The sequence below is a fragment of the Trichoplusia ni genome, chromosome 23 (genome assembly GCF_003590095.1).
Source record: "Trichoplusia ni isolate ovarian cell line Hi5 chromosome 23, tn1, whole genome shotgun sequence".
Taxonomy (NCBI): Eukaryota; Metazoa; Arthropoda; class Insecta; order Lepidoptera; family Noctuidae; genus Trichoplusia; species Trichoplusia ni.
In genome coordinates this window covers 484,805-499,374 of record NC_039500.1, presented here as the reverse complement: position 1 = coordinate 499,374, position 14,570 = coordinate 484,805, and the positions used below count along the sequence as shown (strand labels likewise).

Genomic DNA, 14,570 nt, shown 5'->3' with positions numbered 1-14,570 from the left:
GGGTTTAAATAAAAAGGTTTAAAACCTTAATAAATACAAGATTGGACAGTTTTTAAAAGTACGAACACAGATCACGAACCCTGCAGAAATCATTTGGATAGTCAAGTTGATACAAGTTATGCATTAATAATAAAAATAATCACGAACCCAATATTTGTAACCTCATCTTCTGTGCTATTGTAATACTCTTAACCTTAATTAATTATAAAGTTTTTAAATAGGTAATATACTCAATTACTCATAATAGAGAAAATGTAAAATAGGTATAATTTATATAGTGTAAATATATTAGGTAAAATAAACATTTCAAGATTTTGAACAATAGATAAGATTCCTTATGTTTGCATAATTATATCAATTAATACTAAATAGCTAGGTGGAAGGACTTGAACAAACTGATTCCTTCTCTATAGAAGTGGATTAAACATTGGAATAACCCTTATCGTAAGCGAATATTCTTAAATATATTTTTTGGTATTTTTATCATTTTCTAAGGGTGCTAGGGAAGAATAAAAAGAGTGTATAAAAGTTGTTACAAAATTATTAAATAGTTTAACAACATACAAAAGCTACCTGCGACCATATACACTACTATAAAGTTACTTAAACTTTAATATATCACTCAAGGTAACACACAATCCGTAAACAAGGATTACCTCAGTCAAAATGAGAATAAATATATGATCTACGTAATACGTAATTATAATCTTTCACAACAACGACAATTAGAAAGAAAACAGCAGAACATCCAAAACACTATTCACTCATTAATATTATTATTCATATAAAATTGAAACTTTTAAGCACTAGCCTCTTGGTTAAATATATAATCTATGCTGAATAATTTAACTATCTATATCAAAATCAGCTAATTTTTAAAGGGAATAGAAGTGCCCTGAATTATTATATAACTTGCCATATTCAATATTATCATTATTCAAATTATTTTAGAATTATATATTTTCATGTAGGCTTCTGATTTATAACTGCTTATTTATAATATATTATGTAAATATAACTGTAAACACTACAATAATGAATCATTTCAATATTTATTCAGATAAACCTACATAAAAATATTTCTTTTTTATATATTTAAAATTTAGTGATACTGTTTGATTTGATACTATGTAACTTTTGTGCATTATATATCATTTCTTTGTGTTTGTGAGGAGAATTTGTTAATGTATTGTGCTTTCAAAATGTTAACTTCACTCTTTATGTATTGTTTGATAATTCACTTTTAACCAATCTATAAAGCATCACCAATTTTCACTTTAACTTAGAATAATTTCTACTATCATAATATTAAAGAAAATTACATATCATTAACATTGGCATAAAACTGTCACCAGTATGGCACCACAATTCCTGTTTTTTAGTAATAGTAATTATTTGGGGCAATAAATGAATATTTGGGGATAACAAAAAAAACAAGATTATTAAAACATAATCAACATAAAACACAAACCAATAGGGCCATGGAACTAATTCTAAAATAACATTTGACTATCTACCAGTACCATATTTGTACTACTTGTTTATCTTGTAGAACCGCTGAACAAAGTCTGTCAAGTTAAATACCTGACCAGGGCCAACACCTAGGTCCATGTTGATGTACTCATCTAGATTGTGAGTTGATGCTGAAACGGAAATAATTTGAATGATCAATAATATTGTTGTAACAACAAAAACAGACTACAACTTCAATTAAAAAACTACAGGACCAAACTTGATGGAATTTTAATGGGGCCAAATGACAGCTATTGCACATTAAATTAAAAAAATCAGTCCATTAGTATGAAGTTATGAGGAAGAAATACAGATGAATTGAATTAAAACTTCTTTTTAATGTTGGTTGTAAAATATAATGTAAGTGCAGACCACACTTTAGAAAAATCCAGTAGTATTTTTATAAATTGTTAAGAATAAAGTATCTTGTACAAAGAAAAATGGTATGTTAAAGAAAATACTGGTATTTCTATCTTGAATTGTGCCTAGACATAAGCCATAATACTAAAGCCAAATAACTTTATCCTTGAGAATAATAATAAAAAAAAAACAAAATGGAAAGAATACAAGGACCAGACTAGGTCAATTTTTAGAAATACTTTCATTTGTATTTTTATGAATGCTGTATTAGGAATGTAAGTGAGTTGGCTTGTTGCCAATGCCATACAAGAGGAAAATATGTAATATCTATGAATGTTCTGTATGTTATGACAAAATTAAGATAAATTTATATCTAGAAGCATGGCAGCATATCAAGCCAAGTTCAAGGGGAATTATATCCATAAATTTTACTGTGAAAATGAGAATTATTATTACTGATTTCAGAAAATAAGAAGAGATCTTTTTGAAACCTATTTTTATACTTACTTGGTGTACATATTGCTGGGTATGGTGGTGGTGGCAATGATTGTATTGATTGTAGTTATTTATATAAAATAACTACAATCATTATAAGGTTTTTTTCATTCTAATCATACTTGATAACATTTAAACAATTATTACCTGTGAAAGTCTGACTTCAGAACTTGGTCTGTTCTAAATGTCTCAGTAACATATTTGTGGAAAAATGTTGGGAATGGCAACTCAGAGTCCAAGTCATACACAAGGCAGGTTTTATTATCCCAGGAGTAAAGAAATATCACATGGTAATCCTGAAATTAAAATATACTCATAATATAACATTCTCCTTGATTACTATGGCCTACAAACAACTCTATTTAGCATTTTATGGCCTTTTGTATTGCTGCCTGCAACAAAGGAATTGAGGGAACAGAATATAGGTCAAAGATGATTGTGTGCTGTATAGCTATAAAACAAACATACAACTAGACCTAGACTATCTAGTATCTATATACATCATACAAACTCTTGAGGGACAATCAAGGAGTATCTAGTATAGTTACCAAAGCAATAATGTACAGGAAGACTGCAACAAAGATTTTTACTTGAACAATATGGTAAAGTGCTTGAAGTGGTGTGAGGGCTTTAGGATTAATACAAAGAGCAATAAATTTAAATAGCGTGACACGATTTCAGTACACACCCATATGACGAGACGATCCTCCTCGCGCAAGTCACATTGTTTAGAGCCTCCCGACTCTCGGGGCTCCACAGTGAGCATATCCTTGCCGGATTCGGCTAGGCTGGCTTCGGCCTTAGAGGCGTTCAGGCATAATCCCGCGGATGGTAGCTTCGCACCACCGGCCGCTCGGCCGAGTGCATGAACCAAATGTCCGAAACTGCGGTTCCTCTCGTACTGAGCAGTATTACTATCGCAACGACAAGCCATCAGTAGGGTAAAACTAACCTGTCTCACGACGGTCTAAACCCAGCTCACGTTCCCTTTTGATGGGTGAACAATCCAACGCTTGGCGAATTTTGCTTCGCAATGATAGGAAGAGCCGACATCGAAGGATCAAAAAGCAACGTCGCTATGAACGCTTGGCTGCCACAAGCCAGTTATCCCTGTGGTAACTTTTCTGGCACCTCTTGCTAAAAACTCTTTATACTAAAGGATCGATATATATCTTTTAGTTCTACTTCATTTTTACGAATACATACAGTAATTCAACACATGCCTAAGCCATAACCTTGAGAACAGTCATATGACTGGATACGCACAATGTATTATAAAATAGCATAACTTCCCCACTTCACCCACATATGAGGTGTAATGTTACTATTACAAAGAATCCTTGAAATGAAACACTATTGTATTCAAATATAAAACAATAATGTTATGTATTAATGTTAATATATAAACATATATTCTATGATTATCATGATATTACAAAGGTGCATTGGTATATAGGTTGATTCAGGAGAAGTATTGTTAGACATCATTAGCTATGAACACGTGTACCAAAACTTAATAGAAATATACAGTTCTGTTATTTACATGTTTGTGAAACAGTTAGGCTTTTAAACCGAAACGAAATTGATCTATGTATGTATTTTCATCTTATTTTAATATTCTAAAAACATACGGAAAGTTGGGTATTAAAAGTAGGATTCATTAAATTAATTTTGTTAAATTTATTCCAACTGTTACTGTCCTTGACAATGTTTAATTACAAAACCATAATAGTTATTTCCCTAAAGGAAATTAATATGTTATTATTAAAAACGGGTTTTGCCATGCGGTCAGTTACTTACGACTTATTCATGCGTAGCGGTGCCCGTCGTAGGCGCGTAGAATCGTAGACGCGTAGTAAATCATGTTCGAGGTTGCTCCGCACATAACCTAAAAGTTACATTTCCACGTTTCCACAATAGCCGACTGCGCAGATTCAATGTGAGAATAGAAAACAATTAAATTCCAGTATTTCCTGTTTTGATAATAGACTGCAAATATTTATCCGTAGAAATAATTACTTCACTACTATTAAGCTTATTACTGATAACTAAGATAAAAAATCTCGAATGTTATATTTTTATCATTATATTTTGTTTCATGATAACATTACTCAATTATATAGGCGTGGACAATTATTGTGATTAAATAAGTCAGCCAGTCCACCGTGTTGTAAAAATAAACATCAATAAAACTTTCATAAATATATAACTATTTTAGACTATTTGTTCAGCGATTGGGTTGGCAACAACATTACTTTGAGAACTAGTTCTCAAAATAAACAGTCGCTATGAAACCGAACACTCGAATCAACCTCGTAGGTAAAAAATAATCGATCCTTTGTCTGAGTCCTTAAAAGCCTGCCGACTCCAGTGGCCTTGGTGTTTAGATAATTCAGTCGGGAATGTAGGTCGTATGGAGGCAATGAATCGAGGACAAACTGAAGGCAAATCAAAGGCTAAAGGATGACACGCCCGTCGTAAATGTTGGCCGCGAAATATATTGCTGTTACACTTCAGTCTATAGGCCGTCACGAACTCGGAAATGTTATGTGTTCTTCTTTCTTTATTGAATTCTTGAATTAAATATGGAATAAAGGTTAGATAACTAGAATTAAATAAAATTAAAAGAAGAATTGTGAAATTCGGTTATTAATTACGCATTTAAAAAAATATGGTTATAGCCGGCAGTGACACGTTCGAACCTAAATCGAAATCCAAAATCGGCTAAATAGCAACAATATTTTGTAATGCTTTAAATTATTGCTAGACACTATTTGTAGTAACATCCTTACTAATATTATAAATGTGAAAGTAACTTTGTCTGTCTGTCTGTTACGCTTTCACGTCTAAACCACTGAACTGATTTTAATGAAATTTGGTACAGAGATAGAGTTGACCTTGAGAAAGAACATAGGATAGTTTTTATCCTGGACTTTTGAAGAGTTCTCTTGGAAACGCGATATAACCGACCTCGACGCGGGCGAATCCGCTGGTGAAAAGCTAGTTAAGTATATTACGATTTACTGTTGAGGTTAGTTAAAATGTTCCCATTATTTTCTTTGTAAATTTAATTAGCAAAACAAGGTATAAACGAAACTAATAGTTCGTCTTGCGACTCGTCGAAACTAGTCAGGCTATTCCGACAAATACTTGTACGTTAACTTTTGTTTAATAAATAATTATGAATCCGCCTCACAAAACATATGATAATAAAAAGTAAACGGTTAATTACAAAATGTATCAGTATAAAACAATGTAGCTCCAGTGCGGTCCCGATTGTCATAAGCATGTATAAGACGTAGTTAGAAAAGCCGATCTGACCTTAAAATCCTCCATAAATTTTGGGTTGTGAAGGTCAGACAGAAATGGCTTCGTATAAAATTCCAATTTACAGGCCGAATCTAGTTAAACTCCACGAATTCTATGCTCGGAGAATAATCTTATTTACTTAACAGGCTAATGGTGATGGAATTAAAAAGGGTAAAAAAGTAATATTATATTATAATTATTAGTTAGTTATGCGTGAGTTTTCCAACTTAATTCAGTGCGAATTGTAAACTAAGCCTCGAATTTGAAATTAAATCTATTCAAGAAGCTTCCCTGATTGTTCCAAGGTTGCGTAGCTAACACGGTGTCCTGGGAGGGCTGCGAGGGGCAGAGCGGGGGTAAGAGGGGGGAGGGGATGTGGTACCGGGGGTAAGGTCGCGACAAGGTCACCGCGGGGTCGCTCCTACCAGCATTGTCTGCAAACATAATATTGTAATAAAAACTGCCTACGCGACCCAAATGTTAGATATTACGTAATACCTAAGTGATCTCAATCAATACCCTTAGTATTGATTTAGCTTAGAGGATCTTCAAGCAGGCTTATGTAAATCGCAGATATTTATACTTTTCCAATTATTTGCAGAACAGTTTCCACACATTAGGCGTCCTCTACTAAACTGTCCATGTTGAAGATGCCTCCCCTGATTAACAGGCCGCGTTTACCTGAGACCTATTAGTAAAAATCAAGAAAATGTTTCGAACAACAAACGTTGACGACCCAATTGGCATAGTGCCTAAATTGGCTTTCTGTGTTAAGGGTATCGAGTTCGAGTGCCGCACGGTACAAATATTTACAGACGTTATTGAATTTCAGAGCAAGGTTAAAAAAATCAAGGAACTAAAGAAAATAGTTGGAATTCTTAAGCCTAAATTAAAACGAACTAGTAAACACTTTTTTCTGAATTTTGTTTGGAAAGTTTGTCGCTAGTCTATACTGCCTCCCGTATCGAATGTAGGTGATCTAGTTTCTCCAAAACAACAAAAGCTCGAATGCTCTAAAGGTGTTGGGTTGCTTTCTCTGAAAACGCTATTTTAGGATGATACAAAGTCTAGTATTTTCTCAACTTTAACGGCAACGATTTTGGATAGAGACTAGACTGTTCACATGACGTATGTGAAGGTGACACGTTTTACAAATTCTGTATGTAGTTAAAGAGACTGGAAAAGGCAGCATATAATAAACACTCGGAAGTGACCAGATAATTCTGCAATATTATTTTCTTAACTGCGAAGTAGGGCCATGATAAAAATCCCGAATTGAAATCTAATAAAAGCTTTTTGTTCACCTGTAGGCGATTTAAATATCCTTATACCATATTAAAGTATTATGTGTATATTCATTACCAGCTTTAAAACAAGACAATGAGCTCGAAATAAAATGGAACCTGTTTCAACCTCGTTTATAATTTTAATATACATAATCGTCCACGACTGACTTGCGTAAAAGGTAAACATCCTATGTAACCTTGACTTTATTATCTAAATCGTTAACACGTACATACGTCGTGGCAATACTTCGCTGATAATAATTCTTCCTTCTCTTTTTAAGGGTGGTGATAAACAAATAAAATTATCTAACAAGCAGATAAGTTGCGAAACAAAAGGACGACTATCTGAACCAAAATTGTATAATACTGTCGTATGGTAAGGTACTTATGCTATATTTCTGCAAAATAAATATAGCCAGTATCACTGTGAAATAGGTTCTATCAATTCCGCCACGGTAAGGTGTTTCTACGCTTTGCTGGAAAAAGATACTCGCAAGCATACAAAGACGTAATATAAAAATATTTGGAAGATTGTGCAATATAAAAAAAAAAGTCATTATAATCAATTAGATCACAAATAGATTTCTTTGTTTTGAATGTTATCAGAGCGAGCCTCGTGTTACATACAGGTGGTTTGGCACGACTCGACGCAGATTCGTCGATGGCTCGCCCGCTGACGTCATGTCTAATTTCAATCCGTGACAAAAGTTTCGTGATATTGTTATGGTTGACCAATAATGGCAATGTTGTCCGGGTTCAGTGTCTCTATAATTCTATTAGAAGAAAGCTTGGAAATGGTGATAAAGTTTAAAAAATATGCAATACAAGGTTTAGATTGTATGCATCATATGTAAGTTACCCCTGCTAGATTATAGGCTAGAAGAAAATATTTCGTAACTTAAAAGATTATATTCCGAGAGAAGTGAGATTTTTTAAGGAAAATAGTTAGATAAAGGCAAAAATTGTTGTATTCGATTATACCTTTCACAAATCAAACCCTTTTTTTATTTTATTGTTTATCGAATATTGCTAAATACATAGAAAAAAATTATTATCTAATCACACGAGCGGTCATAAAATTTAGTTGTTGCGGTAATCGAACCCGCATACATTAGCACTTAAACCGCAAACTAAAGATACGTAATACGTATTAAAATACTACAAAATAAATAGGCCTGCAAATTGGCAAGTATTTTAAATACTATGAAGTCTATATTTAGCTTGTCATCCACGTCGCTGGCACGACAGTGTTGTGAACACATGTCAAACGGATGATTTATGGTTTGTTTATAAACATTCACTGTCGTTCAAAGCCATTGTATTGATGCTGCATTACTGGCACACCTTCCGAGACAAGAAAAAGTGACGATCTAAAACAGCAATGAAAAGAATTCAGTGCAATCACATATATGTACTAGAGCATTTTTATAACACCTATGTATGTCGTAGCGGTTTGTAAAACATATTTGCCAAAAGCGTAGATCTACGAGATTGGTCATAGACTGTAACTACTTACTTTATTTGAAAATATCACTGAGTTCTTCCTTAATCATTATCGGTGCTGGTATTGCATGACCTAAAGTCAAGAAATCGACAAATTTCTAGGTAATCAATGCTTCCCTATAAATTACTTAGAAACATGCGAAAACCTTAATGACAAATAACGCGTGAATCAAGACTGGAAAGTAAATCTTGATAAACGAGGCATAATGATGTCTCTTTGTTTCATTTTCATGATTCACACAGAAAAAAAAACGTGTCGCATGAGGCATACGCATAACTATTGACAATGGAAACTATTGTCTGCAATGTCAATGATAAATAGATCGGCCGTATTGAATATGTTCATTTTGAATACGGGTGTTAAGACAATAATTATATTTAATAAATATATTTTACAAAAATATGATGAAATAATATTAAAAGTGTGATGGTTACCTTGCGGCTCTATGCATAGATTGGTAAGCACGGGATGCAAGTACGAACCCAACGCGGGGAAAGTACCAACAATATGACTTTTTCAAAGTTGTATGTAGTTTCTTAACTATTATAAGACGCCTCGGACGAAACGGTGACGAAAAGCATCGTGCGGTCGCTGCGGTTAACCTAGACTTCAAATATTGGAAACTGAAATAGCCAATCCTCAGTAAGTAGTGTGGTGGTGAATAATCAAACCTGCCCGGGAAGAAGCCTCTGCCCAGCAGTGGGACGTATTTTGGCTGGTATTATAGTACTCAAAAGTAAATCACTTTTAAGCCCGTATTGGTATCATAAGTATAATACATAAAATAGAGAAAAATGAAAGTTTGGAACATTTTTGGAAATGTTCACGTTGCAGGTTTCAGAGGTACGTCGTTCAGACATTTTAACTACTTCAGTAAAAAACTTCTTTAAATTGAAAACGGAAGTCATACTTTCGTAACCTAAATTTTTTATAATAAAGTAATGTTGACTAGACCTTATATCATTAAATGAAATAGAAATAACTTAATGTTATGTATTGACACATTAAATATTAACATAAGATATGACCTTAATAACTAGAACAGCTAGAACTACATGAGAGTACAAAGAAGGGCCTTGTATTTAAAGTGACAAAATTACAACGGTTGGATAGGCATATAGGACTGATGAGCGCTGTGACCTTGTAAGGGCGAATTAGCTACGATGTAGGTCAGTAAGACCCATCGCCCTTGACCTAGGGAGGTGCCCTTCATGGCGCCCTCTGCGGCACTCTTTGCCAAATATCGTTGAACAAGGGCATTGAGTTCAACCATGTATATATTGTACATTTTATAGTCGTAACAGTAAACAATGTTTATTCAGCGAATTTAATTGAAAAACCGGAAAATCTCGCTTCGCTATTGCGTACGTGTCAATGGTAGCATCTTTAACGACTTCGTAGTGTATTTCCTAGCAAATAATTACGTCAAAACCAAACGCAATCTTTTACAATATATTAAATAAATATAAGTTCAATAGATGGTTCTATCGTATGATTGTTTTTTTAAAAATAATTTAGTTATCTATAACATGTTATTTTTTTAATATTGTTAATAATTACTGATAAACGTAGTTTTTTAGTTCAAGATTTTGTGTGTAAAAAATATTTTATATGAAACATTTTGTTATGAAATGAAATTAAAACTGATTATGCAACAAATGGTTTCTGCCGATAATATTGATTAAATAAAAATAGATAATGAACATGATTTTGAGCTCTGACTCTATTACCTTTTACATAATTTTAATGTAATTGACAATACTAGAGGGTTTGGTCTTGCCGAAGTTAATTCGGTAGCTACATATGTATATCTATCGGTGTCATAGTAAAATAATATAATGTTTAACCCTAGAAAGATAGTCTGCGTAAAATTGACGCATGCATTCTTGAAATATTGCTCTCTCTTTCTAAATAGCGCGAATCCGTCGCTGTGCGTTTAGGACATCTCAGTCGCCGCTTGGAGCTCCCGTGAGGCGTGCTTGTCAATGCGGTAAGTGTCACTGATTTTGAACTATAACGACCGCGTGAGTCAAAATGACGCATGATTATCTTTTACGTGACTTTTAAGATTTAACTCATACGATAATTATATTGTTATTTCATGTTCTACTTACGTGATAACTTATTATATATATATTTTCTTGTTATAGATATCGTGACTAATATATAATAAAATGGGTAGTTCTTTAGACGATGAGCATATCCTCTCTGCTCTTCTGCAAAGCGATGACGAGCTTGTTGGTGAGGATTCTGACAGTGAAATATCAGATCACGTAAGTGAAGATGACGTCCAGAGCGATACAGAAGAAGCGTTTATAGATGAGGTACATGAAGTGCAGCCAACGTCAAGCGGTAGTGAAATATTAGACGAACAAAATGTTATTGAACAACCAGGTTCTTCATTGGCTTCTAACAAAATCTTGACCTTGCCACAGAGGACTATTAGAGGTAAGAATAAACATTGTTGGTCAACTTCAAAGTCCACGAGGCGTAGCCGAGTCTCTGCACTGAACATTGTCAGATCTCAAAGAGGTCCGACGCGTATGTGCCGCAATATATATGACCCACTTTTATGCTTCAAACTATTTTTTACTGATGAGATAATTTCGGAATTGTAAAATGGACAAATGCTGAGATATCATTGAAACGTCGGGAATCTATGACAGGTGCTACATTTCGTGACACGAATGAAGATGAAATCTATGCTTTCTTGGTATTCTGGTAATGACAGCAGTGAGAAAAGATAACCACATGTCCACAGATGACCTCTTTGATCGATCTTTGTCAATGGTGTACGTCTCTGTAATGAGTCGTGATCGTTTTGATTTTTTGATACGATGTCTTAGAATGGATGACAAAAGTATACGGCCCACACTTCGAGAAAACGATGTATTTACTCCTGTTAGAAAAATATGGGATCTCTTTATCCATCAGTGCATACAAAATTACACTCCAGGGGCTCATTTGACCATAGATGAACAGTTACTTGGTTTTAGAGGACGGTGTCCGTTTAGGATGTATATCCCAAACAAGCCAAGTAAGTATGGAATAAAAATCCTCATGATGTGTGACAGTGGTACAAAGTATATGATAAATGGAATGCCTTATTTGGGAAGAGGAACACAGACCAACGGAGTACCACTCGGTGAATACTACGTGAAGGAGTTATCAAAGCCTGTGCACGGTAGTTGTCGTAATATTACGTGTGACAATTGGTTCACCTCAATCCCTTTGGCAAAAAACTTACTACAAGAACCGTATAAGTTAACCATTGTGGGAACCGTGCGATCAAACAAACGCGAGATACCGGAAGTACTGAAAAACAGTCGCTCCAGGCCAGTGGGAACATCGATGTTTTGTTTTGACGGACCCCTTACTCTCGTCTCATATAAACCGAAGCCAGCTAAGATGGTATACTTATTATCATCTTGTGATGAGGATGCTTCTATCAACGAAAGTACCGGTAAACCGCAAATGGTTATGTATTATAATCAAACTAAAGGCGGAGTGGACACGCTAGACCAAATGTGTTCTGTGATGACCTGCAGTAGGAAGACGAATAGGTGGCCTATGGCATTATTGTACGGAATGATAAACATTGCCTGCATAAATTCTTTTATTATATACAGCCATAATGTCAGTAGCAAGGGAGAAAAGGTTCAAAGTCGCAAAAAATTTATGAGAAACCTTTACATGAGCCTGACGTCATCGTTTATGCGTAAGCGTTTAGAAGCTCCTACTTTGAAGAGATATTTGCGCGATAATATCTCTAATATTTTGCCAAATGAAGTGCCTGGTACATCAGATGACAGTACTGAAGAGCCAGTAACGAAAAACGTACTTACTGTACTTACTGCCCCTCTAAAATAAGGCGAAAGGCAAATGCATCGTGCAAAAAATGCAAAAAAGTTATTTGTCGAGAGCATAATATTGATATGTGCCAAAGTTGTTTCTGACTGACTAATAAGTATAATTTGTTTCTATTATGTATAAGTTAAGCTAATTACTTATTTTATAATACAACATGACTGTTTTTAAAGTACAAAATAAGTTTATTTTTGTAAAAGAGAGAATGTTTAAAGTTTTGTTACTTTATAGAAGAAATTTTGAGTTTTTGTTTTTTTTTAATAAATAAATAAACATAAATAAATAGTTTGTTGAATTTATTATTAGTATGTAAGTGTAAATATAATAAACTTAATATCTATTCAAATTAATAAATAAACCTCGATATACAGACCGATAAAACACATGCGTCAATTTTACGCATGATTATCTTTAACGTACGTCACAATATGATTATCTTTCTAGGGTTAAAAAAGAACTGAAAATAGCAACGTGACTTTACCATGACTTGCTCAAGTTATGTCTATCGGTATCATGTTGCCAGAGCGCTAAGGAAAATCGTATTTTCGCGAATTATTCGGAAGTGTTGATAGAGGCGAGTAACGGGTTTGGCTGTTGTTATTCACATATTACGCACTCACACTGCCCTATGTATATATATCTAGTTCGCGTAGTGTACACGAGTAGTGGCTGAGAATGTGTGAGTGTGTGACATTGAACTTCACACTTCACGCGGCAGCGCACGAGTTGCGTAACCGCGCCACACCGCGCCACGCCGCGACTCCGAGCGACAGCGGCGCGGCGAGTTCAGCCTCCGCTGTAAACTCAGTGGCTAACATACCAATACTCTGTATCTTTTCTAGATACATTTAATCGTTACGCAATAATTACACACACACGCATAGCAACGTGCTTTCGAACAAGGTCGAATTTATACTAAAATATACAAATATACTGCTTGTTTGGCACTGTCATAGCAAGTAAACGTTTTGCACGTATCTCGGTAACAAAAATGTTGATTTATAATTATAATCAACCGATTAATATATTTTAATTAAGTTGATTCCAACTAGCTATTGCGTCTTAGCTTAGCAGGATTACTTTGCAATCCCTAAAATAATGTAATTTTTTCCGCAATACGTAACGTAACAACATTTCCGCGATTCTTATCTGATACAGTTAGATAATAGTAATATAAACATACTTAAAAAAATAATCTTTAGGAGTAAATTTACTCACTATAAACGACTGGAATAAAATTTACAAATACTTAATTATGATTATTTTAATTGTTATAATAATGTATTCTATCAGTCAATAAATCGTAATGACGTAATTATATAGAAGCTTGTGATGTTGACAGGGGCAACAACACGTGGCGTGATTTCGACAACGACTTTGACATTGACATTGGCCGGAGTCAGGGCCCAGCGGAGTGGCCGCGCGGCCAAAAACAAAACAACATAAAGCACAAGAACTATACGCAGGCCTATTAACAATAATATTAAACTATTTCATCACACTCTTGTTCCGGATCACCCCTGATCTTCTTACGTCTCCGTAGTTACATTCTAAAACATAGATACATTTACATATTTCATGGCTTTCATGGGTTATTACTCGACCACGTGTCTGATATTTAAACACTTTAATAATATTTTTTCCAAAGTTTTTTTTTATAATAAGCTCGAAAATAATCTTCATTTATTTTACTACTGATACAAATAAAATTTGTCAAAGGACATAACATTTTTCTGTTTAAGGACGAAAAAGTTATTGATGTACTTATATGACGTGTCACTTTAAACAATCGTTAATTGGATCTCATTGATGGCCATTTTGTCCTTGAATTCATACTAATTTGCAAGTGGACGCTTCCGCGACGTGTCGCGAGGTCACCCTTCAGTATTGTATTAACAATATTTATTACTAATCTGCACGTGTAACCAGTCCAGAGTTCCGCAATAAGAACCCATTAGATATCGCGATAAAATTTACGAGCACTATCATATTCATGTACGAACGTCCCAAAAATGCGAACAAATAAATCCAACAAAGATGTCAAGGTAGGACGACTTGACTGTTAAAATTATTAGTGTCAAGACGAGTCCATTAATCAACATTAGGTAATTGAAGTGGATTGTTTATTTAGACAGGTACTTTAAGTAATATCTTCATGACGAAAATGTCAAAAGTAACAAATGTAGTTAAATAACGAAGAGTGACCGGGTGGCCTCCGCAATCCGCAAATAATAGTC

At 34.2% G+C, this 14,570-nt stretch overlaps 1 protein-coding gene across 1 annotated transcript; it reads right to left on the bottom strand.

The window, feature by feature from the left end:
• Positions 1–523: 523 nt before the first annotated feature.
• LOC113504989 (protein N-terminal glutamine amidohydrolase-like) lies at positions 524–9,739 on the bottom strand. Its single transcript, XM_026887509.1, has 5 exons — positions 9,607–9,739; positions 3,056–3,102; positions 2,515–2,663; positions 2,380–2,417; positions 524–1,643 (listed from the first exon to the last, which is right to left on the bottom strand). The coding sequence occupies exons 1-5, from the start codon at positions 9,737–9,739 to the stop codon at positions 1,534–1,536; spliced, it is 477 nt and encodes a 158-aa protein (XP_026743310.1). The 3' UTR covers positions 524–1,533.
• Positions 9,740–14,570: the final 4,831 nt, after the last annotated feature.